The following is a 25408-nucleotide window of genomic DNA, read 5'->3' as shown; positions in this document are numbered from 1 at the left end:
TCTCCTTTTGACCACCCAGATGGATTCACCTGAAAGAGCGCTTATATCAAACAACTTCACCATTATGATAGTGGACCGAAGACGTACCCACCGTCGGTCACATGATGCAACGTAATGAGAAAGAGTTAAGAAAAAAACAAGACCTTCCGGAAAAACACCAAAATTTCCCATTGCTAGGCTCGGTTGCTCTTCTGTTTCAGCCTGAAAAGCATGAATTGCCTTCAACAATCGTAGCAAGTGTCAGCCACTGAGGTTAGGTAAGGAGATAGAAGATCTCTGTTTAGTACAGAATGAAATTGACTAGTAAATAATTGTCTTCTCGACTCAAACTAGAAACAGAAAAAGAGAATAGATAAACTGTATTGTTGTGAGGTCTTCACAACACATGCCAAATATTGCTCTGACATTATTGACTTCCTATGAAATACCATGTACTTATTTTTCTTTATAGCTGGTCTAGTAGAATAATTCTTTAAAATTACGAAGTTCAGGATTTTAAATACCTCAGCCAGAAAGTACTTTGTTTTATCTAAAGTGTGAATCAGAGAGGAGTCACAAGTGGAGCCGCCTTCTTCCTTTGTTCCTCTGAAACCACCTTCATCAAATAACAAACACTTATACAAGCAGAACTCTACAAAATTAAACTTTGTCGAAATATTGGAGGGCAAAATGCAGGCCGCAGTTTCAGTATTATCCCCAACTTAACATGATAAGAAGAGTAAACACTACTTTTAATTTTCAACATCAACTTATTATGTGGTTTACTACCTATATCATTGCAATTTAGGGTGTATTCTTATGATGGAATATGATTAAATACGTATATTTTCACTCTCTTTTTCCAAGTTCTATAGGAAATTAGGAAAGATAATTATCCCTGCACATAACGGAAACTTTTCTAGAGAAGCTCATTCCCTTTCATCACATTGATACATAATGACATTATTATGTGATATCAATGCAATAATATTAGTTTCCCCCCAATTTTTTCAAACTTTCCATTGTAAAGAAAAAGAACATGAGATAAAAGCAATGGGGACCCCTAAAATATGATCATACAAAAATCAATCTTTACTTCTCACTTGTTTTTGTACGATAATTTGCAAATAAAAATAACATGCAAAAACTGAAGAATGAAAATGTGAGAAATAAGATACCTGGGGGAAGACTGGTCCTCAATAAGAATTGAAGGGACATGGCAAACTTTGTGGAAATCCTGTCCAGATGGTGATACCCTTTCACTCAATTCTGGCATTCCTTCAATTATGAGTGTCTGAAGGGTAGAAATGCTACTCAATCCCTCTGGAACCATCTCCAAAGAAGAACACTCTGCGATCCTTAATAGAGAGAGAAGGGGCATGGCTCCTGCCTCCACTCTCCACTCCCTCAACTTTGGTAATCCTCTTAAAGTTAGCCTCTTGAGGCGAAGAAAACTGTTTACTGTACACGTCATCTTCTCCCCAACAAATGATTCCCAATATAGTCGCAATCTTATCAAGCAAGGAAGCTTTCCTAGTGTACCCATTGGATCATCCTCAATCTTGGATTCAAACAGATCCAAAAACCTAAGTTTCGAACTAACCAAGTCACTCCAGCACTCTGGTAGCGCCTTCCCTAACTTGGACCTAGTCACCAATGCATGAAGATTGGGACACGTGAAAGCTTTCTCTAGAGTTTTCTCACTTGTTAAATCGCAACTGGCTTCTATAGAAACTTGGCAATCCACTATCTTGTTCCAGTTTGTAATGGAATTCATTATAACTGACAAGCTTACTTCATCGTGTATTCTTGCTACAAAATGTCGGAGATTCTTCATTTTGTCCATACATTTAATTTCATGATATCTACTATCAACGAGTAGTAGAGTCTCCAACCCATCTAATCCTTCATCCAATCTTACTCGATAATTTCCAACTTTTTCATTTCCAAAGACAGGTAAAGTCAAGTGTTTTAATCTCAACATCTCCTTAAAAACATTTGGAACTTCAACATTCATTGAATTTGTTAAATCAAGGGTATCCATGTATACCAAATTCCTCATGGATGACGGTAGCTTATCCAGTTCACATGCTTCTAAACGCAAACATCGAAGGTGAACAAGATTAGTGATTCCTCTCGGTAACTTTCCTCCTGCAAATTTGAATCTCACGATAACTAGATCTCTCAGCAATTTAAATTTCTGAAAATCAACTATACTTTGTTTGGGAAACTCAACAACATTCGATCCTATGAGATTAGATAATCGAAGAGACCTCGTATGTTTGCTACTATAGCAAGTGACTGTACGCTCGTGTTCGACTTCACTTCTGAAATGGATAGCCAAATGTTGTATTTTCATATGTGAGGAAGCTTCCTTTAGGAAGGTACTAAGCTTCCCACCTTGATACTCCATACTCCGCACACCAAAATCCTCCCTTTTCCCCATTTTCAAACATAGTTCTCGTACTACGTCATGAAGTTTGCATGCATAATATTTTCCATTTCGATTTGCGACATCATAAGCAAACTGAATTTCAACTTGAACAATGGACCTGGAGGCCAACTCACTTAAGTACAGCTCAGCGATGTGCATTAAACTTTCTTCCTTGTCTCCAATATTCTCATATGAAATCATGCCTTGTGCTATCCACATCTTATATAGATCCAAAGCAAGTATGGTTTCGTCCTCGTTAAATATACCCATATAGAGAAAGCAAGGCTTCAAATAATAGGGTAGACTTTCATAGCTTAAATTTAGCACTCCATCAATCTGCTTTCCGTCTCTATACATAACTTCTTTGATATCCTCATTTACTAACTCCCACTCCACCATCGAGTTTTTCTTTCTCAATACCCCACCGAGTAACGAAATTGCCAGCGGCAAATAACCACATTTTTGCACCATTTCTTTCCCAATTTTCTCAAATCTTTCTTCCAGTGCAAAGTCTGCATATTGAATTAATAATAAATGATGATCAATTGAATAGTGAAATTGACTATGAAAGTGTTTGATAGAGTTTACATGTTCTTTAAAACAAGGTCGAAGTTGTTCGAAATAAGCCCCAGTAGCTAATAAGCACTTCAAAAATAATTTTCTCAGCTTAATTTATGCATCCATAATCTTTAAAGCAATGGTAAATTTACGAAAAAAGTTCTACTACGCGTTGTTTTCAAATATATTTCTCTACAATTTTATCTCTATTCATTCTATGATTTTCTCTCTAATCATAATTTTCTGACTGCCTTATACACTAAATTATCAAGATATGTTGACAATTTCAAAACTACTGATTCATAATTTTATAGTACTCCATACTCTATTGAAGATTATGAGCAATCCAAAATAAGCTTAGACAAACACCCCCTACCACTGTTTTTTATTATCTTGAAACAGTATACTTATTTTATAAGTTTTGTAAGTGAAGTGATAAAATGGATGGATGCCTATACACAGCTCAAGTCTACAAGTACAATTTTAGATATGGATCTGAATAGAATAAAAGTATAAAACTGACCTGGAATGTTTCCATGCTGAAATGCTTTGTTTTTAAGTAGTTCCAAAGCAGCATCCATATGTAAGAGCCCATGTTCCACTGCCAATCCAATCTCTGCGACCTTTTGTTTCCGTGTAGTCACCAAGATTTTACTCTGCAAATCTTGGACAATGAATGGATGCTTCAACTCATCCCAATGAGAAAGTTCCCAAACATCATCCAAAACTATGAGACATCGCTTCTCTCTTTGTAACTCACATAGACTCTCAATCAATTCTGAGTTGCTCAGACTTGAAACCTCCCCCTTTATTTGTGGCTCACCGTTCACACTTGAAATATTCTTCTTCTTCTTCTGATTCTCTAGTTGCCTCAGAACATCCTCCCAAACTAATCGACTCTCGCATTGTTGAGTAATGCAAACCCACGCTGAGAGATCAAAGGAGGTCGTCTCGTTGTAGAGCTTCTTGACAATGGCAGTCTTGCCTGACCCTCCCATTCCCCATACTGAAATAATCCTATCCTCTGTGTCTTTCCCTAGATGATGAACAAGCTGGTCCACCTCATCCTCCATGCCTAGGAAGCAATCTCCCATCTCAGAATTGGGGAAAGTCTTCCTTGACATGTTGTTTCCAGCCGAGCTTTCCTCCTCTCCATTTGGATTGATGATTATGCTTCTTTTTATGCCGTTTTCTTGCATATCATTGCTTATCCTCTCCAGACTTGATGTAATTTGTGAAATCTCGGAACCTAATTGGTGGAGTGAGTTGCAATCTGTCAGAATGCATGAATATTTGCGGACGAACTGTGTGAGGCCTCTTCTCCTTGAATAAACTTGATAAGCTGCGTGTCTTTCAATGGCGGATTCGGATCTATAGAATAGGTCTCTGATCTCTGAGATCCAATTGGAGATTGTTCTGCTTTCATGTCGTCTTTTATCAGCGTCTTCGAGGAAACACTTCATCTCGTTAAGCTGCCACTCGAGCTCCTTGACTTGATCGGCCACACCAGCTAAAAACTTTCCCTCTTCCAATAGCAAATCGCGGACTCTCGCATTGTTGAGTAATGCAAACCCACGCTGAGAGATCAAAGGAGGTCGTCTCGTTGTAGAGCTTCTTGACAATGGCAGTCTTGCCTGACCCTCCCATTCCCCATACTGAAATAATCCTATCCTCTGTGTCTTTCCCTAGATGATGAACAAGCTGGTCCACCTCATCCTCCATGCCTAGGAAGCAATCTCCCATCTCAGAATTGGGGAAAGTCTTCCTTGACATGTTGTTTCCAGCCGAGCTTTCCTCCTCTCCATTTGGATTGATGATTATGCTTCTTTTTATGCCGTTTTCTTGCATATCATTGCTTATCCTCTCCAGACTTGATGTAATTTGTGAAATCTCGGAACCTAATTGGTGGAGTGAGTTGCAATCTGTCAGAATGCATGAATATTTGCGGACGAACTGTGTGAGGCCTCTTCTCCTTGAATAAACTTGATAAGCTGCGTGTCTTTCAATGGCGGATTCGGATCTATAGAATAGGTCTCTGATCTCTGAGATCCAATTGGAGATTGTTCTGCTTTCATGTCGTCTTTTATCAGCGTCTTCGAGGAAACACTTCATCTCGTTAAGCTGCCACTCGAGCTCCTTGACTTGATCGGCCACACCAGCTAAAAACTTTCCCTCTTCCAATAGCAAATCGCGGATGGTTTCCAGAGCAATCGAAGCCACTGCCTCTGCCATTGCAACAATTAGAAGCTTTGATTGTTTGGTCAACGCTCAGATGTGAAGAAAAGGGGATGAAGAAGGAATCAAAGAAACAAGAGAGTGGCAAAAAAAACAGATTGCAGAATAGTATATTATATATACACATTGGATGTTTCAGCTGCCACATAATTAAACATAACAAAATTAATTAGGTGACAACTTTTCTTGTTTTCTATTTGAACATTTAGTTGGAGAATTATGTCCGTTTTCACAAGACTGTATATTTCTTCTCAAAATTCTTCGAACAGACGGGAGAAAACCCATATATGAAATTCTCCAATTGGAAATGAAAATTAAGTCTGAAAACTCTTCCGCAAACAAGTGTTTAAAATTCCACAACGGCTGTATATTTCTTTACTTTTTAAGAGAAAGTATCCACATAACTCAACACTAGAACACAGAATGATAATAGGTAGCATGAAATTATGAAAATACACCACATAAATAGATAAATTACGCGTTGTTTTACTAAAAAAGAAATCCGTCAACAAAAAACCACTTACTTTCTGCAATATTCACTTCGTAGATAGTGAGATGAGGATGGTTGCGCCACTTAGAAACAACATTCAGAATTTGAATTTGGGGCAGCTATTTCCTTCTACACTTCTACTCGAGGATCAGAGTTGTAGAAATCGTGAGAATTAAACACATAATATAATATGACACAGTAGAATTGAATTTTCTCAGCCGTGAATAGTTTTCCATCGGCCGCCGACCCCACGCCGGCGGCGGCGTCTTCTCTTCAGAGGAGGACGGAGTTTTTATTCATTTAAGTGGACTTCACTTTTTTGGGCTGGTCTCCTTCAATGTTTTGGGCCACAGTAGCTTTACTAATTAGTTACAAAGCCCAATAAGTAGTACTTTATTTCAATTTTTGTAGTTTTGATTTTAGGACTTTTTTAATTTAGCTTTATACACCCTCCGTTCCACACTATGAGTCACTCTTATTGTGAGTACGAATTTTAAGAAATATAAAGAATTATGGGTTGGAAAAGTTAGCCGAATATGAGACTCACATTTTTATAATTTTATAATAAAAGGTGAGTGAAGTGAGTTAGTGGAATATGAGACTTACTTATCATAAAGGGTGACTCTTATTGTGGTCGAAGGGAGTATTGTTTTTAACTTAATTTACAGCCACTGAATGAGCCCAATGAAGGAGAGATCCGCAGCCAGCTTCTATAGCTTGGTGGAAATGTGGTTACTTAATAAACAAGCGAGAAATACCAAGAGATTGTTCTCTTATTTGCAATAGCATAATCTTGAGGAATGAAGAATGACTTGGCTGAAATATTTGTGACTTTGAAAATTGTTGACTTAGATTGATTTTTTCCACATGTCAGTATATATTTTGAAAACAAGGTTGCAATTTCAAATGCTATTAAACATGAGTAAATCAATCATATTGAAGTGGTAGACAATTCACAGAAGTAGTACATTCTAGAATTACTGCTTGTTACTCCTAAATATTAAGACCAGTTCTCTTGTAAAACTAGAAAATAAAATTTTTGTGTAAAATGATCAACATTAAACAAAGTTTAATCAAACAATCCGATACAAATCAAACTCAACCCAAACACAATTATAGTACAATTCTTCACATTCAATAATTAAGTTATTACATACCACCAATTTCAATTCAAACACAAATATACTATCCTTTAGAGAAAGATAAAATGTTTTCTTCGAGCACCATACCTTTTGGCTTTTGTGATAGTCAGTTATTTTCCAGAGAATCAATACTCAACCTGTAAATCAGCAATAATGCAAATGAACCAACGTCGTCTAATTTTGCGTATCTAGGCAAGGAAGGTAGTAAAAGAGGATAAAGATGTGTGTTTTTTTACAGCACTTTTCGAGTACTCCACTCAAATTGTGCCTAACTTAACAGGATCAAAGAATTATAATAAGGGTTGTAGTATTTTCTCAAGGGCTCTGCCCACTCTTGTAACCAAAAAAAAAAAAGAATTATAAGAATTTCAAATAATTATTGATATTAAAAATGTAAATAAGAAAACAAATACAACTAGTTTTAATTTGCCACAGGAATTTGTTAAGTAGTTTAATATCCAAAATCCTTCGATTTATTAAAAACAATGTTTTATGGGAGTATCTAAAGACAGAGGGCAACAACTTGGGAAAACATAGTGATAGATAATATCATTTCAATGGTATATAAATCAAAGTATGTCACTGCACTACTACTTCAATCTATCTAGATAGGTTATTATCTTCAAAACTAATTTAAGACCAGTACAACAATGAGATGAGATTGTTAGTTGTGATTTGTGAATACATGTCCAGAAAACCAATAGAAGGAGATAAAGATGTGTTTTGATCAGATCTTACGCCATTTTTCAAGGGGTAATAGTCATAACTAACTTACCCGGATAAAAGAATTGATAAAACTCTAAACAAAGATGTATGAATAAGAGGAGCACATATCACTTTTTCACTTTAATCCATAATAACATTGCCTATTATTTGATGTTTTGATGCAATAATACTTTCCTCGATTTTTTCAAATTTCTCACTTTTTTCATAAATTTATTTTCTTAAGATGAATTTGCAACCAAAGAAAATATGCCAAAACTAAAGAAAAATAGTGAGAAATAAGAAACCTGTGTGGAGACTAGTCCTTAATACGAATTGAAGGGACATGGCGGACTTTGTGGAAATTCTGTCCTGATGGTGATACCCTTTTTCGCAACTCTGGCATTTGTTTTATTACAAGTTTTTGAAGGGTAGAAATGCCACTCAATCCCTCTGGAAGCATCTCCAGACAAGAACACTCTCCGATTGTTAATTTAAAGAGACGGGGCATGGCTCCTGCCTCCACTCTAAACTCCCTCAACTTTGGTAAACCTGTTAACACTAGTCTCTTGAGGCGAGGAAAACTGTTTGCTGGACACCTCATCTCCTCCCCAACAAATGATTCGTGATGTATTCGCAATATTATCAAGCAAGGAAGCTTTCCAAGTATCCCCATTGGATCATCCTCAATCTCGGATCCATCCAGATTCAAACACCTAATTTTCGAGCTCATCAAGTCACTCCCGAACCCTGCTAGCGCATTCCCTAACTTTGACCTGATCCCCAAGTCATGAAGATTGGGACATGTCAAAGCCTTCTCCAGCATTTGCTCACTTGTTAGGTCGCAATTGCTTTCAATTATAACTAGACAATGCACTATCTTGTTCATGTCCTTAATGGTATTCATGATATCTGACAAGCTTTCTTTATTGTGTACTATTGCTGCACAACGTCGAAGATTCATCATTCTATCCACACATTTAAATTCATGATATCTGCTATCTAAGAATTTTAGACTCTCCAGCCCATCTAATCCCTCATCCAATCTATGATTTCCAACTTTTTCATCGTCATAATAAGGCAAATTCAAGTGTCTTAATCGGAACATATCCTTAAAATCACTTGGAACTTGAACATTCCATGACCATTCTAAATCAAGGGTATCCATATATACCAAATTCCTAATGGATGGTGGTAGCTTATTAAGTTCACAATCTTGTAAACACAAACGCCTAAGGTGAACAAGTTTAGTGATTCCACTCGGTAACTTCCCTCCTTCAAATTTGAATCCAACTATAACTAGATCTCTTAGCAATTTGAATTTCTGAAAATCAACCATACGTGGGGGAAACTCAACCACCTTTGATCTTATGAGATTGTTTAATTGAAGAGACCTTATACCCTTGCTAACATCTTCTTTACAAATGGCTGTAAGCTCGTGCTCGACTTCACTTCTGAAACGGATAACCAAATGTCGTATTGTCCTATGCGAGGACAATTCCTGAAGTAAGGTAGTACTAAGTTTCCCACCTTGATACTCCAAGCTTAGCAAACCAAAATCCTCCCTTTTCCCCATTTTCAAACATAGTTCTCGAACTACATCATGAAGTTTGCATTTATCATATTTTTCAGTTCTATATGCGACATCATAAGAATAATGAATTGTAACTTCAACTAGAGAACTAGAGGCCAACTCAGTTAAGTACAGCTCAGCAATGTCCATTAAAGTGTCCTCCTCCTTGTCTCCAATATTCTCGTATGAAATCATGCCTTGTGCTATCCACATATTATATAACTCGCATGTATCTATTGTTTCGTCCTTGTTGAAAATACCCATATACAGAAAGCAAGGCTTCAAATAATATGGTAGATTTTCATAGCTTAAATTTAGCACTCCTTCAATCTGCTTTTCATCTCCATACATGACTTTTTTGATATCCTTATTGACTAATTCCCACTCATCCATCGTATTTTTCTTTCTCAATACCCCGCCAAGTAGACTAATTGCCAATGGCAAATACCCACATTTCTCCACCATTTCTTTCCCAATTCCCTCAAATCTTTCTTCCCGTGCAAAGTCTGCACATTGAATTAATAATAAATGGCAATTAATTAAAGTCCAATTGACTAAAAATGTACTCCCCCATCCCTAATAATTTGTTCGCCCCGACACTAATTTTAAGAAATGTATAAAAGGTGGGTTGAAAAATTTAGTGATAAGTGAGTCATACTTTTATATATTAGTTTCATGATAAAATACGAGTGAAAATAAGTTAGTGAAATGTGGGTCCACTGCTAGAAATGGTAAAAAGTGAAAGATGACAATTTTTTAGAAACAGATGAAAATGGAAATAAGTGACAAATTTTCAAGAATAGAAGGATTATTTGAGTGAGCTTACATGCACCTTTTCAAAACAACTTACAAGTTGTTTAGGACCTTAAAACTACTAACACTATTTCTATTTTAAGTAATAATTAGGGTATTTAATTACTCTCTCCGTCCCCGATTAATTGTTACTCTTTGATCAGACACGAATTTTAAGAAATGTAAAGAAAACTTGGTTAAAAAAGTTTGTAGAATGTGAGACCCACTTTTTTACATTAGTTTTATAATAAAATGTGAGTAAAGTGAGTTAGTGAAATATGAGACATACTTAGCATTTATGGTAAAAATAAAGTGTGACAATTATTGAGGGACGGACCAAAATGGAAAAGAGTGATAATTAATCAGGGATGGAGGGAGTAATATATTCAATCAATACACTTAAAATACTAATTTATTTACTCTAAAAAAATCAATCTCAAATTTAAAATCTAAAATAAAAAGTGTGAGTATATAATTTTTGGAGTTTAAGAGGGTATTTTAGCCACTTTATAATTAAAGCATAATTAAGGGGTAATTGAACAATCATGTATCCAATTTTCATTAGATTTCTACCAACTTTCTCTTTCCTAAAAAACATCTTAAAACTTTAAATGTCAAATAACTCTCTCAATGTCATTCTTTATACTTGCCGAAAATGTATCCAATTCTTTATCTAATTCTCAGTTAGATCTTATTGTTCGAAATTCTTTATCTAATTCTCAGTTAGATCTTATTGTTCGAAATGATGTCTTGTGTTAATTTGAAAATAATATTTTTCATCTAAAAGGGTATCGATGTCATTTTTATACCTGCTAGTTTTTGCGATCTCTGTAATATCAATATAATATATTAAAAATCTCTGTAATATCAATATAATATATTAAAAATGTGTAACACAATTTCAAGTTGTCGAAGTCAATACAATTGTACTGACATTTTACATGAATTAGACTGACATTTTATATAGTACTAGGTGACAATTCCATGAGTATGTTTCCTAGTTACCTAAATATTGAAAATTCAAATAAGATTATTAAATTTTATATTGAATATATGCGATCTTAAATTTTATATTGAATATATGCAATTAAGATCATATTAGTATACTTAAAATTTTACCTTTAATATAATACTCCCTTCATTCCATATACATACAACATTTGTTTTTGGGGACGAAATTTTATGTAGGTTGTTCTGTGAGTTAAGTGGAGAAAAAAATTGAGATAACGTTGTTTTTGTTTCAGAAAACATTTCATTTTTAGTGGGATACTTCAAAAATGGAAAAGGTTTATTTTTAATGGAACAGATAGAGTATATGTTTTTATTAAAAAATAATTTAAATCAAGATAAAATCAATAAAGTATATGAGTGAGAAAAAAATTGAGATAACGTTGTTTTTGTTTCAGAAAACATTTCATTTTTAGTGGGATACTTCAAAAAGAGAAAAGGTTTATTTTTAATGGAACAGATAGAGTATATGTTTTTATTAAAAAATAATTTAAATCAAGATAAATTCAATAAAGTATATGAGTTCAAACTTTTTACAGATATTTTTTAAGAGTTAGTTATAACCAGTGTTTTAAAAATCGGACCAGCTCGGCCAGTCGGACCGGTTCGGCCGTGAATCAGTGCCTAGACCGGTTCGGCCGTGAATCAGTGCCTAGTCCAGTCCGGTTTGAGCTTTAGCTTGGGCCGTTTTGGACCGGCTAGACCAGCCGGTTCGGCCGGAAACCAGAATTGGTTGGACCAGTTGTTTCATTTTTTTATGGTTTTTTCAAATATTATAGAATTGATCCCATCATGAATTGATCCTTAGACCTCAGACCTCCTTGTTATTAGACTCTCACTTCTACCACCCCACCACTTCTATTTTTTTGACATTGCATGAACTTTAATTAAAACTATATTCAAACTGCCGAATTTTGTTACCTATGCTTTCATCAATTTTATATAGGGTTGGCACAGTACGGTATACCGCATACCATACTGTAAATTGTGGTATGAGAAAATGTCATATCCGATACTGTTACCATACCGTCTATGCGGTATACCGTACTTTTACGTTATACCGAAATAAGGTATGGCATACCGAGTACGGTATACCAAAATAAGGTATGGCATACCGTAATACTTGTGTTTCATACAAAAAAAAATTCTATTTTAGCCAAATTTTTAAAATAAAATTTCACCTATTTAAATAATGTCCAAAAGATTAAAACTACACCACAATCAAATCTATACAGTTGACTTGATTTGAATCTCTGCGTGTGTGTGTTTGGAGTTGGGGCGGTTGAACTAAAATATGAAAGTAGGGTTAGGGATTTTAACATATTAACTATTTTTTATATAAATTTTAAATACAACATATATATCGAATTTTTGACTAATATCGTAAATGCGGTACATTGCGGTATACGGCGGTATAGAAAAATCTATATATTTACCGTACCAAAATCTATCGGTACCGTACCGCAACTTGCGGTATACCGCAAATTCGGTATTTTCGGTATCTTTGCGGTACGATAAGTGCGGTATTACGGTATATTTAGCCAACCCTAATTTTATATACTAGTATCTAAATAACTAATAACTATTAACAATTTATGTATGTACGTAATTATTATATTTACAAAATCTTTAATATATATATACATATTTTTTAATCAATTTATCATTATGTTACAATGATATACTCATATAGTATAATAAATTATCATTTTATAGTTTTTGTATAAAATTTAAACATTTTATGTATAATATGTAGTAATTTTATCCATCATCCACTAATGAAAATGTTCATCATTTCTAAGTATTGATTATATTTTTATCTATAATTAAATTTTAATGTTTGGATATTACATATACACATATGTTAATACTATCATTTAATCATTTTTGTATAATAGTTTATGTTTGATGATAAATTTATTTTTTTAGAGGTATAAATATGATTTTAATTTTTTTGTGATGTGTACTTAATACTCCCTCCGTCTCATAGTAGATGTCACACTTGACACGAGATTTTAGGAGATGTTATTTTGTATGGTAAGTGGTGAGAGAAAATATAATTTTATAATTGATTTGAGAAAGAACTTTTTCCAAAAGAGGAAATGTGACATCTTCTGTGGGACAAACTAAAAAGGAAAGCGTGACATCTACTATGGATGGAGGGGGTACAATATTTGATCATATATTAAATTGTAATATTTTTATAATATATATTTAATTATGTACAATATTTCAGTCCGACTAGTGGTTCAACCGGTTGGACCAGTTGAACCATGAACCAGTAGCCTCGCCGGTTCGCTTACTGATCCGATTTTTAAAACATTGGTTATAACTAACAAAATTCAATCAATTAATATCCCGATTGACATTTTTTACACCCAAATTAACATTTTTTGCACTGGGGTTCACATCAGGCTGAAATTGCCAACTGACCACCGATTTACAGACAATGGATCAGAATTGGTTGTACATAGCATATTAATAGATGGTTATCATCATAATAGAACCCTATACAATTCACTAGATTCGACAATCTGATCGATATAGAAACATGTCATGTCACAACCTTATCCATATTAAATTTTACCTGGAACGATATTTTAGTCTTATAAATTTAATTGCATTCATAGATTAAGCGATAAACTAATACAAGGCATGCAACTAACATTGCTAGAATGATAAATTGATATATACATATTGATATAATGTTTTCAAATATTAACCAAAGCATATCAATATCAACACAACGTTCATCGAATATTAGTATATGAGTTGGTATAACCTTAATTACGTAAAGATATGAACATGCAAAAGAATATTAGTAGTATTAAATTTCTTTATCTGTACAGACACAATTAGGATTTGGATTTTCATAAAATTTACTTACAATTTGATATGTTTCATAAAAAATATTTAGATCAAGAAAGTAAGATTCAATTTTTTTTGAAATATATTCTTAAGAATGAGAAAATGATTAGTTATATATAATAATAAATGCAAAACACTATTTTTTTGTTTCTATTAATGGCGCTATATTGACATTGTTATAAAAGAATAAACAACGATGTCGTGTGTTAATAGACACTACAACCCATGTAATTTAAAATTACTAATAACAATAAAAGAACTGACCTGGAATGTTTCCATGCCGAAATGCTTTGTTTTTGAGTAGTTCCAAAGCAGCATCCATAGGTAAAAGCCCATGTTTCACTGCCAATCCATTCTCTGCAACCTTTTGTTCCCGTGTTGTCACCAATATTTTGCTCTGCGAATCTTGGGCAATGAACGGCTGCTTCAACTCATCCCAATGCTCCCAAACATCATCCAAAACAATGAGACATCGCTTTTTACTTTGTATCTCATGTAGTCTCTCAATCAACTCTGAGTCCTTCAGACTTGGAACTTCCTCCCTTATTCGTCTATCATCGTTCATTGAAACACTCTTCTTATTCTTCTTATTCTTCTTCCGATTCTCTAGCTTCCTTAGAACTTCCTCCCAAATCAATTGACTATTGCATTGCTGAGTAATGCAAACCCACGCCGAGAGATCAAAGTCGGTCTTCTCGCTGTAGAGCTTCTTTGCAATGGCGGTCTTGCCTGAACCACCCATTCCCCACACTGAAATAATCCAATCCTTTGTTTCTTTCCCTAGATAATGAACAAGCAGCTTCAGCTCATCCTCCATGCCTACGAAGTAATCTCCCATCTCCAAATTGGGAAAAGTCTTCCTTGAAATGTTGTTTCCAGTTGAGCTTTGCCCCTCTCCATTTGGATTTAAGAGTATGCTCCTTGTTATGCCGTTAGCTTGCATAGCCTTGCTTATCTTTTCGAGATCTGATGTAATTTGTGAAATCTCGGAGCCTAATTGGTGGAGTGAGTAGTACTCTGTCAAGATGCAGGAATATTTGCGGACCAACTGTCTTAGGCCTCTTCTCCTTGAATAAACTTGATTGGCGGCATATCTTTCAATGAAGGATTCGGATCTGTAGACCAGATCTGTGATCTCCAAGATCCAATTGAAGAACATACTGCTTTCATGACGTCTTTTGTCAGCGTCTTTGAGAAAACATTTCATCTCTTTGAGCTGCCTCTCGAGCCCCTCCACTTGTTTGCGCACACCAGCTAAAATCGTTGCCTTTTCCTTTAGCAAATCACAGATGTTTTGTAAAGCAAGCGACACCACTGCATCTGCCATTGCAGTTTTTTAGTGAAAAACAAGGAATTGGAATGAAAGAATCAAGAGAGGAGGAAGAACAAAGTATATGTGCAAAGAAAGGGGAAGAAACAAGGAGATACTAAAAAGCAGCTTATGAGAAAGCAGCGGTGCATGTTTATTCATTTCGTGCGCAGTGAAATAATCTCACTTTATTCTTTCCGTAAGTTTATTTTGTTAGCAATGAAATAATCTCACATTATTCTTTTCTTAACATTGATGCTGATGGCGATGTTTAATTTTTAAATAAATGTTTAAAAAAACTTAAGAATATAGGATAATTTATGGTAGGACATTCTAAATGAGAAAATATGCACTATATTTCGGAATGGAAAATATAGAATAAAAGTACTCCCCATAGGAATATTTATCAATTAAGTCTATAATGACTTTTAGCTAGTTCCAAAATGTTTGAAGACGTAATATTAATTTACCATTTTTTTTCAATCGTTTCATCAGTCGAATTTTGGGAGAAACACGTGGTGATGTGGCAGTCGGAGTTCCCAACACCAAGAAAACATATAGTGAAGAAAACGAAGTCTTTTGGTGATACTCAAAACGATGTCGTTTCATTGAAACAATGATTTTTTCTTAAAAATTATCTTTTATTTATCTCTCCACCTTTACCGGACCACTAACAACGGCGACGTCCTTGGATCCCCTCTAGACTCCCCGTTTCTTTCTTTCCTTCTTCACTCGACTAAAATATGATACTATCAAAAATCAATCTTTTCTTATTACTCGTTTTCTTAGGATAAATTTGCAACCAAAGAAAACACGTCAAAACTGAAGAACGTGTGAGAAATGAGATACCTGAGTGAAGACTAGTCCTCGAAGATAATGGAAGAGACATGGCAGATTTTGTGGAAATCATGTCCTGAAGGCATTACCCTTTTTCTCAATTTCGGCATATGTTTAATTACAAGTTTCTGAAGGGTAGAAATGGCACTCAATCCCTCTGGAATCATCTCCAGACAAGAACAGTCTGCGATCTTTACTTTAGAGAGAAGGGGCATGGCTCCTAACTCAACTCTCCACTCCCTCAACTTTGGTAAACCTCTTAATGTTAGCCTCTTGAGGCGAAGAAAACTGTTCGCTGGACACCTCATCTTCTCCCCAACAAATGATTCCCAATATAATCGCAATCTGATCAAGCAAGGAAGCTTTCCCAGTATCCCCATTGGATCATCCTCAATCCCAGATCCAAACAGATCCAACAACCTAAGTTTCGAGCTCATCAAGTCACTCCCGCACCCTGCTAGCGCCTTCCCTAACTTTGAACTGATCCCCAAGTCATGAAGATTGGGACATGTCAAAGCCTTCTCCAGCATTTGCTCACTTGTTAGGTCGCAACTGTCCCCGATATAAACTCTACAAACCACTATCTTATTCCAATTCGCAATGGCACACATGATAGCTGACAAGCTTTCTTTTTCATGTATTCTTGCTGCAAAACGTTGGAGATTCATCATTCTGTCCATACATTTAAATTCATGATATCTACTATCAATGTGTAGTAGAGTCTCCAATCCATCAAATCCCTCATCCAATCTTACTTGATATTTTCCAACCTTTTCATTTCCATAGAATGGAAAAATCAAGTGCTTTAATTGCAACATCTCCTTGAAAAAATTTGGAACTTCAACATTCATTGAACTTCTTAAATCAAGCGTATCCATGTATACCAAATTCCTAATGGATGACGGTAGCTTATCAAGTTCACATTCTTCTAAACGCAAACATCTAAGGTGAACAAGATTAGTGATTCCTCTCGGTAACTTTCCTCCAGCAAATTTGAATCTCATGATAACTAGATCTCTCAGTAATTTAAATTTCTGAAAATCAACTATACTTTGTGGAGGAAACTCAATAATCTTCGATTTTATGAGATTGGATGTTTGAAGAGACCTTATATGTTGGCTAGTATCTTCTCCAAAAGCGACTGTAAGCTCATGCTCAAATTCACTTCTGAAACGAATAGCCAAATGTTGGATTTTCATATGTGAGGAAGCTTCCCGTAGTAAGGTACTAAGTTTCCCACCTTGATACTCCAAACTCTGTACACCAAAATCCTCCATTTTCCCCAATTTCAAACATAGTTCTCGTACTACATCATGAAGTTTGCATGAATGATATTTTCTAGTTCTATTGGCGACATCATAAGCTAACTGGAATTCAACTTGAACGATGGACCTGGAGGCCAACTCACTTAAGTACAGCTCAGCAATGTCAATTAAAGTTTTCTCCTTGTCTCCAATATTCTTATATGAAATCATGCCTTGTGCTATCCACATCCTATATAGATGCATAGCATGTATGGTTTGGTCCTCGTTGAATATACTCATATAGAGAAAGCAGGGCTTCAAATAATAGGGCAGACTTTCATAGCTTAAGCTTAGCACTCCATCAATCTGCTTTTCATCACTGTATATGGCTTCTTTGATATTCATTTACTAATTCCCACTCAATAATCGAATTTTTCTTTCTCAAGAGCCCACCGAGTAAAGAAATCGCCAAAGGCAGATAGCCACATTTATGCACCATTTCATTCCCAATTTTCTTTAATCTTTCTTCCAATGCAAAGTCTGCATTTTAAATTGATAATAAATGATGATCAATTGAATAGTGCGACTAAGAAGGTTTATTAAGTTTTTTAAAGCAAGTTATAAATTGTGTAAGACCTTATAAATTCTTTCAAAGTATTTGGCGAAATAATCTTATAAACAATCTAAATAGTATAAAGTAAGCTCCAGTAGCTTATACGCACTTCAAAAATAAACTAATATAGTCATACAACTAAGATGATTGTAACCGTAAGTCTATAAGTGCAATCACACAAATATTCTGAATTCACTATTTCCACTCAATTCAGTCACAAATGTAAATCCTATATTTTTTGTATCCAAAATTGGTCTCGTGCATGTTATTTATGTAGGGCTAGGTGGCCTTACTCATTTTAACTGAATACTTAATTGAAACTTTGACAATAAGGAGAAGCTAGTGAATAGAATTTATTTAAAATATTTATTTTTCTTATTCATAAGAATTTTGTTATAATACAAATAGGGAAAAAAAAGGTGTGACTATCTTGGCATGATATATATACACCCAACGCCATTAATGAATTGTGCTTTCCTTAGAATTTAAAGTTTTGAGATGTTTTATACTCCCTAGAAAATAGAAAATAATTAACTTTACATAATAAATGTGCAAACAATTTTTTGTTTGTTTTATTATCCCTATGTTGACATTGTTATTAAAGAATCTTGACATAGGGTAGTAGACAATCCATCCCATGTCATGTGCTACTCCCTCCGTTCCATAGTAATAGGGGCGTTTTTCTATTTCCGTCCGTTCCATAGTAATAGAGTCATTTCCCTTTTTAGTAAAAGTCAACACATTTTTCCACACCTACTTTACTCTCTCTTACTTTTTTCTATCTTCATCTCTCTACCTTTTTCATTTTTCACTTTATTCTCTCTTTACTTAACTCACCTAATACAATTTTTCTTAATCTCCGTGCCGAAAAGTTTTGCCTCCATTACTATGGAACGGAGGGAGTATTTAGCATGACTGGAATAATTGTAACTGACCTGGAATGTTTCCATGCTGAAATGCTTTATTTTTGAGTAGTTCCAGAGCAGCATCCACATGTAAAAGCCCATGTTCCACTGCCAATCCAATCTCTGCAACCTTCTGTTTCCGTGTTGTCACCAATATTTTGCTCTGCAAATCTTGGATGATGAATGGATGCTTCAACTCATCCCAATGAGAAAGCTCCCAAACATCATCCAAAACTATGAGACATCGCTTCTCTCTTTGTATCTCACATAGTCTATCATATAACTCTGAGTCGCTCAGACTTGGAACCTCCTCCCTTATTTGTGGCTCATGGCTCAGACTTGAAACTCTTCTCTTCTTCTCTAGTTGCCTCAGAACATCCTCCCAAACTGATCGACTCTGACATTGCTGAGTAATGCAAACCCACGCCGAGAGATCAAAGTCACTCATCTCGTTGTAGAGCTTCTTTGCAATGGCGGTCTTGCCTGACCCTCCCATTCCCCAAACTGATATAATCCGATCCTCTGTGTCTTTCCCTAGGTAATGAACAAGCTGCTCCACCTCATCCTCCATGCCTAGGAAGAAATCTCCCATCTCCAAATCGGGGAAAGTCTTCCTTGATATGTTGTTTCGAGCCGAGCTATCCCCCTCTCCATTTGGATTGATGATTATGCTTTTTTTTATGCCGATTTCTTGCATAGCCTTGCTTATCCTCTCGAGCTTTGATGTAATTTGTGAAATCTCGGAGCCTAATTGGTGGAGTGAGTTGCAATCTTCCAAAATGCAGGAATATTTGCGGACAAACTGCCTGAGGCCTCTTCTCCTTGAATAAACTTGATAAGCTGCGTGTCAGACGAGATCTCTGATCTCGGAGATCCAATTGAAGATCGTACTACTCTCACGTCGTCTTTTGTCAGCGTCTTTGAGGAAACACTTCATCTCTTTGAGCTGCCACTCGAGCTCCTTCACTTGATCGGCCATGCCATCTAAAAACCTTCCCTCTTCCAATAGCAAATCGCGGATAGTTTCAAGAGCAATCGACACCACTGCCTCTGCCATTGCAACAGTCCCAAGCTCTGATTGATTCACCAATGATCATATATGAAGAAAAAGGGAAAGAATGATACAAGATAGGAAATATAGATAAGGAATGTGTGATGAGGAACAAAGTAAATGTACAGTTAATAGATATGGAAGTATAAATAAGAAACGTGTGATGAAGAACAGGGTAAATTTGTACATTATTAGAGTTGGAGAATTAAATATTTTTTATATTTGCAATGATTAGAGTTAGAAAATTATGTGCGTTTGCAAAATTAGAATACATATATATTCTCCAAATTGGAAATGAAAACCATATCTGAAAATAATCAGCAATCAAGTCCTTAAATTCAAATGTTCTGTCACTTGAAGCTTCTTTGTGAGCAGAGAAAGAGGAAAAAATATTGGAAGGCACAGGTTCAATCCACTGAGCTATATGTGCACTTTTGAAATAATAAACGAATAATATTATATTTTTATGTTATTTATATCGGTTATAACTGATGACTGAAACTTTTTGTAATAACCAGAATCGAACTAAAACCACATAGAAAAATTTTAAGGAACAGTGCGGCATATGGAAGAACCATATACACTTACCAGCTTCTATATGTTTATAGCCTAGAGTAGTGAAAGTAAGATAACTCTTTCTGAAACTCTTGCAAAGGGAAAAGCATGATTGTTTCTAGAGAAAAGCATGATTGTTTCTAGATCCAATTAGTTATTGAAGGTCCAGATCCAATTAAACTCCAAACTAAATCTCATGCATGTCTTCAACTGCATTAAGCTTTACTTTGACTGCAGGTTGGCATTACAAACATATTCACAAGAACTTGACAAAACTAAAATGTCCTAAACCCAATGGCCCTTGACTCATCAATGAATAATTAAGGATATAACATACATGGGAAAGGAAACACCAATGACACTTGACTCAGGTAAGGAGGGGTAAGAGGGAGTAGAAATTAGATGACAAATACTGTACTAAACCTTTAAATTAGCTTGGAAGTCTTTACAGAAACCTCATAAGTAATTATGTTCCCGAAAGCATGATATCAGAATAGACATAAAAATCTAGAATAGTACCTCGAGAATTTTAACAGTTAAACTTAAACCCTTCTTTCTAATGCATAACGATCTTGTAAGTGACTAAGTGAGTTGAAATCAGTTTTCTCAATAAGCACTCTGAAACTGAAAATCTGGAATCGTAACAGGCAAAAGACAGAAGCTATATGATAAACTCAATCACTACGGTTAGAAAGAAACAGAATCAGAAACAGAATTTTCCATCAATAATATTGCACTCTCCAATTCGGTAATATAACAAAACACACCAGCAAGTTACCTATTGATGCATAAAACATGTACTTCAATAATAATCTTCAATATCTGATATGTACTCCTATACAACACCATAATCGATGTTCCTCGATTACACACGAAAACATTACAATTAAGAAAAAGCTAATAACTCCGATGCATAGTTCAGCAATGGAAAATTAATTACCGTGTGTCGTGTGTTGGAGCCGCAATGCAGTGATTTTGAGTAGTTCGGTAAAAACACCGGCGCTTCGAAGTCGGCGTTGTTCAGTATTCAGATCTTCGCTTAATTGCAATGACACTGACAATCCAAATCGCATTGATAGAACTATGGTCGTGTGAGGTCAGCACGAATTGCATAGCACTCAGGTGTTTCGTTTCCATAAATTTCTACTTCAATTTTCTTTGCTCTTATGTGGTTGAGTTCCAAACTTCTTCCTAAAACACATTCAATTAATAAAAACACACTTCATTAAATAAAAAAAAATTACAATTTAAAATCCTAAAAAAATAAAAAAAAAACACATAATTAAAATCTTTAAAATAAAATTAAAAAGATACTCCCTCCGTCCCACTTTAGGAGTCCCGATTTACCATTTTTGGATGTCCCACTTTAAGAGTCCCGGTTGAAATATTCCATAAATGGTATTAGCCATTTTTTATTACTGTATCTAATTTTCGTCAATTTTCCGATGGTCAACCGTTAATTAGTGTTTTATTAATCGGATTAGCCATTTTATACTACTGTATCTAATTTTTTTTTTTAAAAATTCTTAAACATTTGTAAAATAGAAAACCCTTAAATAAAAATATGAATAAAAATTATTTTTTTTATTCTCCCTCTTTCATTTCTTCTTTCCCACACCACCAATAACCTAATTTTCTTTCACAGTAACTTGGTCCAAAACTCATCGTACTCGTTGGATATGGAGAGGTCGTGGTGTTGCAGAAATTTCAGCGACAGGGGCGACCCATCGACGAAACGAAGCCGTTACTGTCAACCTTAGTTATCATTTCCGATAAAGCAATTGAATTTTGATTTTGAATTTAGACTTTTGAATTTTGAATTTTGAATCTTGAATGTAAGTCCCTGAATCTATGTCTTTGAATTCTGACAATGACAATGTTGAGATGCATATTAAGGTTCTGAAACTGGATTTGAAACATCAACATAGTATTATGGACTACTATTTCGTCGAAGATGAAGCAAAATACCGTCAAACTAGTCCAACATATTCATTATCAATATCAAATGCGTTCTGAACATTTACAATTCTAAGCATGACCAGTGCCGATTGATGTCAAAAAAACTATGGCAAACAAGTATCCACCATTCAAAAAACCAGCACACACCATCAACAAACAAGTAGCCACCAACAAAAGATAACCAGATAATCGGCGGCGTCGGCGGTGTTCACGGTCAGACTCAGACTTAGGGTTTTTGTGGATTGTGTGTAAACAACGAGAAGAGAAAGTTGGAGAGTTGCGGAGGGAGTCGATTAAGTTTCCAAGTGTGGTATGGATGAATGATTTTGAATTAGATATGGAACTGGAAAATACTTAAAAAATACTTAAAAAATTACTCCCTCCGTCCCAGATTAAGAGACACTTTTTGTCATAAAAGTCCGTCCCAGTTTAAGAGTCACTTTTAGAATTTTCCATATTTGGTCATACAATTTTACCCCATTCTTCATCAAAATTACATCAAAATGTCATTATCTACATTAAAATAAACCAAAACAAAAATCAAAAGTCAAAAAGGACCCACCTTCAACCAACTCTACCATTTCACTTCATTTATTACACACTCTACCATCTCACTTCATTTATTACACCCTCCGCCATCTCACTTCATTTATTACACACTTCAACTCTTTCTTAAAACCCGAGCCATAACAATAAGTGACTCCAAATGTGGGACGGAGGGAGTATTTAATTAGCAAAATAATTAGAAAATAATAAGATTCTAATAATCCGAGATTAAGCCTAATCGGGTCAAATTTTTGCTAATCGACGGTTGACCGTAAAAAAATGACGGAACTGTAAAAAATGGACCGGATCGACACGAATTTCATTTGTTATGGACCTGTTTTTCAAAAAGTGAATGTTTTGGACCAAATTCGTGTATCGGCCATTCGGCCATGTGTTTAGTAAAAAAATTGACCTTTACTCATGTTTTAATCCATGATCTCTCTAGTCATAATATTGTGCCTATAAAAGGCATAGAGTAGTGTATGAATTAAACACCAACAAAAGCTCAACACCCCACTAACTTTTTTCTTTCACTTTCTACTAAATTTCATAAAACTCGTGCTAAGTGAGTACTCCCTCAGTCCGCCATTAAATGTCACTAGTTTCCTTTTTGGTTCATCGACTAATACCTGTCACACCTACCTTTTACTACTTTGGTAATGATTCCACTAACTTATTCTTATCCACATTTTATTACTCCATCTGCCCACCATTTAAAGAACCATTTTTTGCCATTTTGGGTTTATGCGATTTATAAAATCATTTAATTAGTCAACTTTTAGTATGCAGACCCCAACTGAGTATGCAGATCCCAACTTTTAGTATGCAGACCCCACAGTCCATCAACTTTTCATATTCACAGTCTAATACTCCCTTCGTCCCAACTGAGTTGAGTCGTATTCTTATTTGGGATGTCCCAACTAAGTTGAGTCATTTCCTTTTTTTACAAAAAATAAAATATCCAATCACTCTTACTTTATTCTACTATATAACTTTACTCTCTCTCTCTCTTTATCTTTCTTATTTTATTGCTATCTCCTACTTTTCAACATCATTTCTTAATCTCCGTGTCTAAAAGCTATGACTTAACTTAGTTGGGACGGAGGGAGTATAAAACTAATACTTTAAATGCGTCCCACATTCCACTCACATTCTCCAATTACTTTTCTTCACAAAGTCAAACAATTTCTTGAAACCCGTGCCAAGTCAAAATTACTCTTTAAATGGTGGACAGGGGGAGTATGAAACTAATATACTCCCTTCCTCCCATAAAAATATGTACACTTTCCATTTTCGTTCGTCCTATAAAATTTGAGCATTTCCATTTATGAAAAGTTATCGCAATTTATACTCTTATACATCAAATTATTTACAATGTATACCACCATCAAAACATTAATAATAATGTGGGTCCCACTATCCATTAACAATATTTTATCATCTTCCTCTTATTTCTTAGCACTTTACTAATTTTATCTTAATTGTTGGCAATTGAAACTAAAAATATAATCTATAACTGTTCCACATTGGTGTCAAGAGAAAACTGAAACTAGTATATAAGTCTCATGAGCCTCTTCTTCTATCACCAATTGGTTTTAGGATGGAACCCATGGATTTCTAACATGGTATCGGAGCAGGTTCAAATATAGAGATCGGTCACTGTCTCTATATCAAAAAAAATCCAAAAAACCTGAACATGCCTTCATCATCGTCCCTTCCAAAAAGACCAGCCAAAACCCTTTCAAAAACAGCCACGAATCAGCCCCAAAAAAATCTGATCAAATTTTAGTTCCATCAGGAAAAGAAACCGATCCAGTTCGCTTGGTTACAATTTCTAGCAACAAGTTGATCATGTTGATTAGGAGTCCAACTAAGAAGTTTATTAGCTGTATTAATTCCAACAACCACACAGTCCAGAACTGATAAGGAAGAAGCGTCAGAGATACAGCAGTGGAAAGAGACAAAAAGATGGCGCTGCAAGGAGGAGAGAATGAAGAGAATGAAGATGTTGGACTATTCCTCTTCGAAACGGAGCCGAACAATTCCGCCAAGGGGGAGAAGAAGCTTAAACCGAGAAGGTGGAGTAGCCAACGTCTGTGCAGCTGAGGGGGAGAGGCCTCAGCCGCTGTGAAGAGTTGGCGGGAAGAACGTCGTCAAATGATGATGTTGGAGGAACAACCACGGGAAAATTCAACGCTGATCCTCGAGAAAGAGTGAGGAATCATCCAGCTGAGGGGGAGAGAACTGCCACAGCCGGATGATTCCAGCCAAGAAAGAAGACTGCGCGTCGTCGTTAGAAGAAAAGCAAGCAAGTACCGGTCCGACAAAAGGGAAGGCCAGAGAGGCCGCATGCCATCCGCCGATATGGTGAGAAGATGAAAGGCCAGTGGCGAACCCCGAGCAACCATGCCAGGAGAAGAAGGCTGACTGTGGCCGAAGATAAAACAACAACAGTCAAGATAAGAAGAAGTTCACGGTTTGTCCGGCCGAGGGAGGGAGGAAGAATGCAACCGAACAACTTCTCTCCAAATCTATGGTAGCCGTGAACGCCAAAGAAGACCGATTTGATATCGCCGGAATGTCCTGAGAGAAGGCTATCAAACCAAAG

General features: G+C 35.5%; 4 protein-coding genes across 4 annotated transcripts; all 4 read right to left on the bottom strand.

Annotated features, from left to right (window-relative positions):
* Positions 1 to 147: 147 nt before the first annotated feature.
* LOC125195436 (putative disease resistance protein At1g50180) lies at positions 148 to 5203 on the bottom strand. The gene is made up of 5 exons (XM_048093585.1): positions 4628 to 5203; positions 3495 to 4548; positions 1158 to 2925; positions 504 to 595; positions 148 to 276 (listed from the first exon to the last, which is right to left on the bottom strand). The coding sequence occupies exons 1-4, from the start codon at positions 5201 to 5203 to the stop codon at positions 553 to 555; spliced, it is 3441 nt and encodes a 1146-aa protein (XP_047949542.1). The 3' UTR covers positions 148 to 276; positions 504 to 552.
* A 1535-nt stretch (positions 5204 to 6738) lies between these two features.
* Positions 6739 to 18855, bottom strand: LOC125192612 (probable disease resistance protein RF9). Its single transcript, XM_048090238.1, has 5 exons — positions 18720 to 18855; positions 15940 to 17711; positions 14046 to 15101; positions 7849 to 9619; positions 6739 to 6975 (listed from the first exon to the last, which is right to left on the bottom strand). Exons 2-4 carry the CDS (start codon positions 15998 to 16000, stop codon positions 7860 to 7862), a joined length of 2877 nt encoding a protein of 958 aa, XP_047946195.1. The 5' UTR covers positions 16001 to 17711; positions 18720 to 18855; the 3' UTR covers positions 6739 to 6975; positions 7849 to 7859.
* On the bottom strand, positions 16013 to 17576 carry LOC125195435 (probable disease resistance protein RXW24L). The gene is made up of 2 exons (XM_048093584.1): positions 16109 to 17576; positions 16013 to 16017 (listed from the first exon to the last, which is right to left on the bottom strand). The coding sequence occupies exons 1-2, from the start codon at positions 17574 to 17576 to the stop codon at positions 16013 to 16015; spliced, it is 1473 nt and encodes a 490-aa protein (XP_047949541.1).
* On the bottom strand, positions 18691 to 19746 carry LOC125195434 (putative disease resistance protein At1g50180). The gene is made up of 2 exons (XM_048093583.1): positions 19590 to 19746; positions 18691 to 19529 (listed from the first exon to the last, which is right to left on the bottom strand). The coding sequence occupies exons 1-2, from the start codon at positions 19744 to 19746 to the stop codon at positions 18691 to 18693; spliced, it is 996 nt and encodes a 331-aa protein (XP_047949540.1).
* Positions 19747 to 25408: the final 5662 nt, after the last annotated feature.

This window comes from Salvia hispanica, chromosome 6 (assembly GCF_023119035.1).
Source record: "Salvia hispanica cultivar TCC Black 2014 chromosome 6, UniMelb_Shisp_WGS_1.0, whole genome shotgun sequence".
NCBI classification, from domain to species: domain Eukaryota; kingdom Viridiplantae; phylum Streptophyta; class Magnoliopsida; order Lamiales; family Lamiaceae; genus Salvia; species Salvia hispanica.
The sequence above is the reverse complement of the archived record's forward strand: the minus strand, read 5'-3'. Positions and strand labels throughout refer to the sequence as shown.

Coding starts and splice junctions, on each gene's coding strand:
- LOC125195436 (XM_048093585.1), bottom strand. CDS start 5,203: ATGGCAGAGGCAGTGGCTTCGATTGCTCTGGAAACCATCCGCGATTTG. Junction 4,549..4,627: donor CAGAGGATAGGATTATTTCA/GTATGGGGAATG, acceptor TTGATCTCTCAG/CGTGGGTTTGCATTACTCAA. Junction 2,926..3,494: donor TCAGCATGGAAACATTCCAG/GTCAGTTTTATA, acceptor TTCAATATGCAG/ACTTTGCACTGGAAGAAAGA.
- LOC125192612 (XM_048090238.1), bottom strand. CDS start 16,000: ATGATTTCCACAAAATCTGCCATGTCTCTTCCATTATCTTCGAGGACT. Junction 15,102..15,939: donor GAGGACTAGTCTTCACTCAG/GTATCTCATTTC, acceptor CTGCAATGGCAG/ATGCAGTGGTGTCGCTTGCT. Junction 9,620..14,045: donor TCGGCATGGAAACATTCCAG/GTCAGTTCTTTT, acceptor TTCAATGTGCAG/ACTTTGCACGGGAAGAAAGA.
- LOC125195435 (XM_048093584.1), bottom strand. CDS start 17,576: ATGAATATCAAAGAAGCCATATACAGTGATGAAAAGCAGATTGATGGA.
- LOC125195434 (XM_048093583.1), bottom strand. CDS start 19,746: ATGGCAGAGGCAGTGGTGTCGATTGCTCTTGAAACTATCCGCGATTTG. Junction 19,530..19,589: donor AGACGCTGACAAAAGACGAC/GTGAGAGTAGTA, acceptor TCTGACACGCAG/CTTATCAAGTTTATTCAAGG.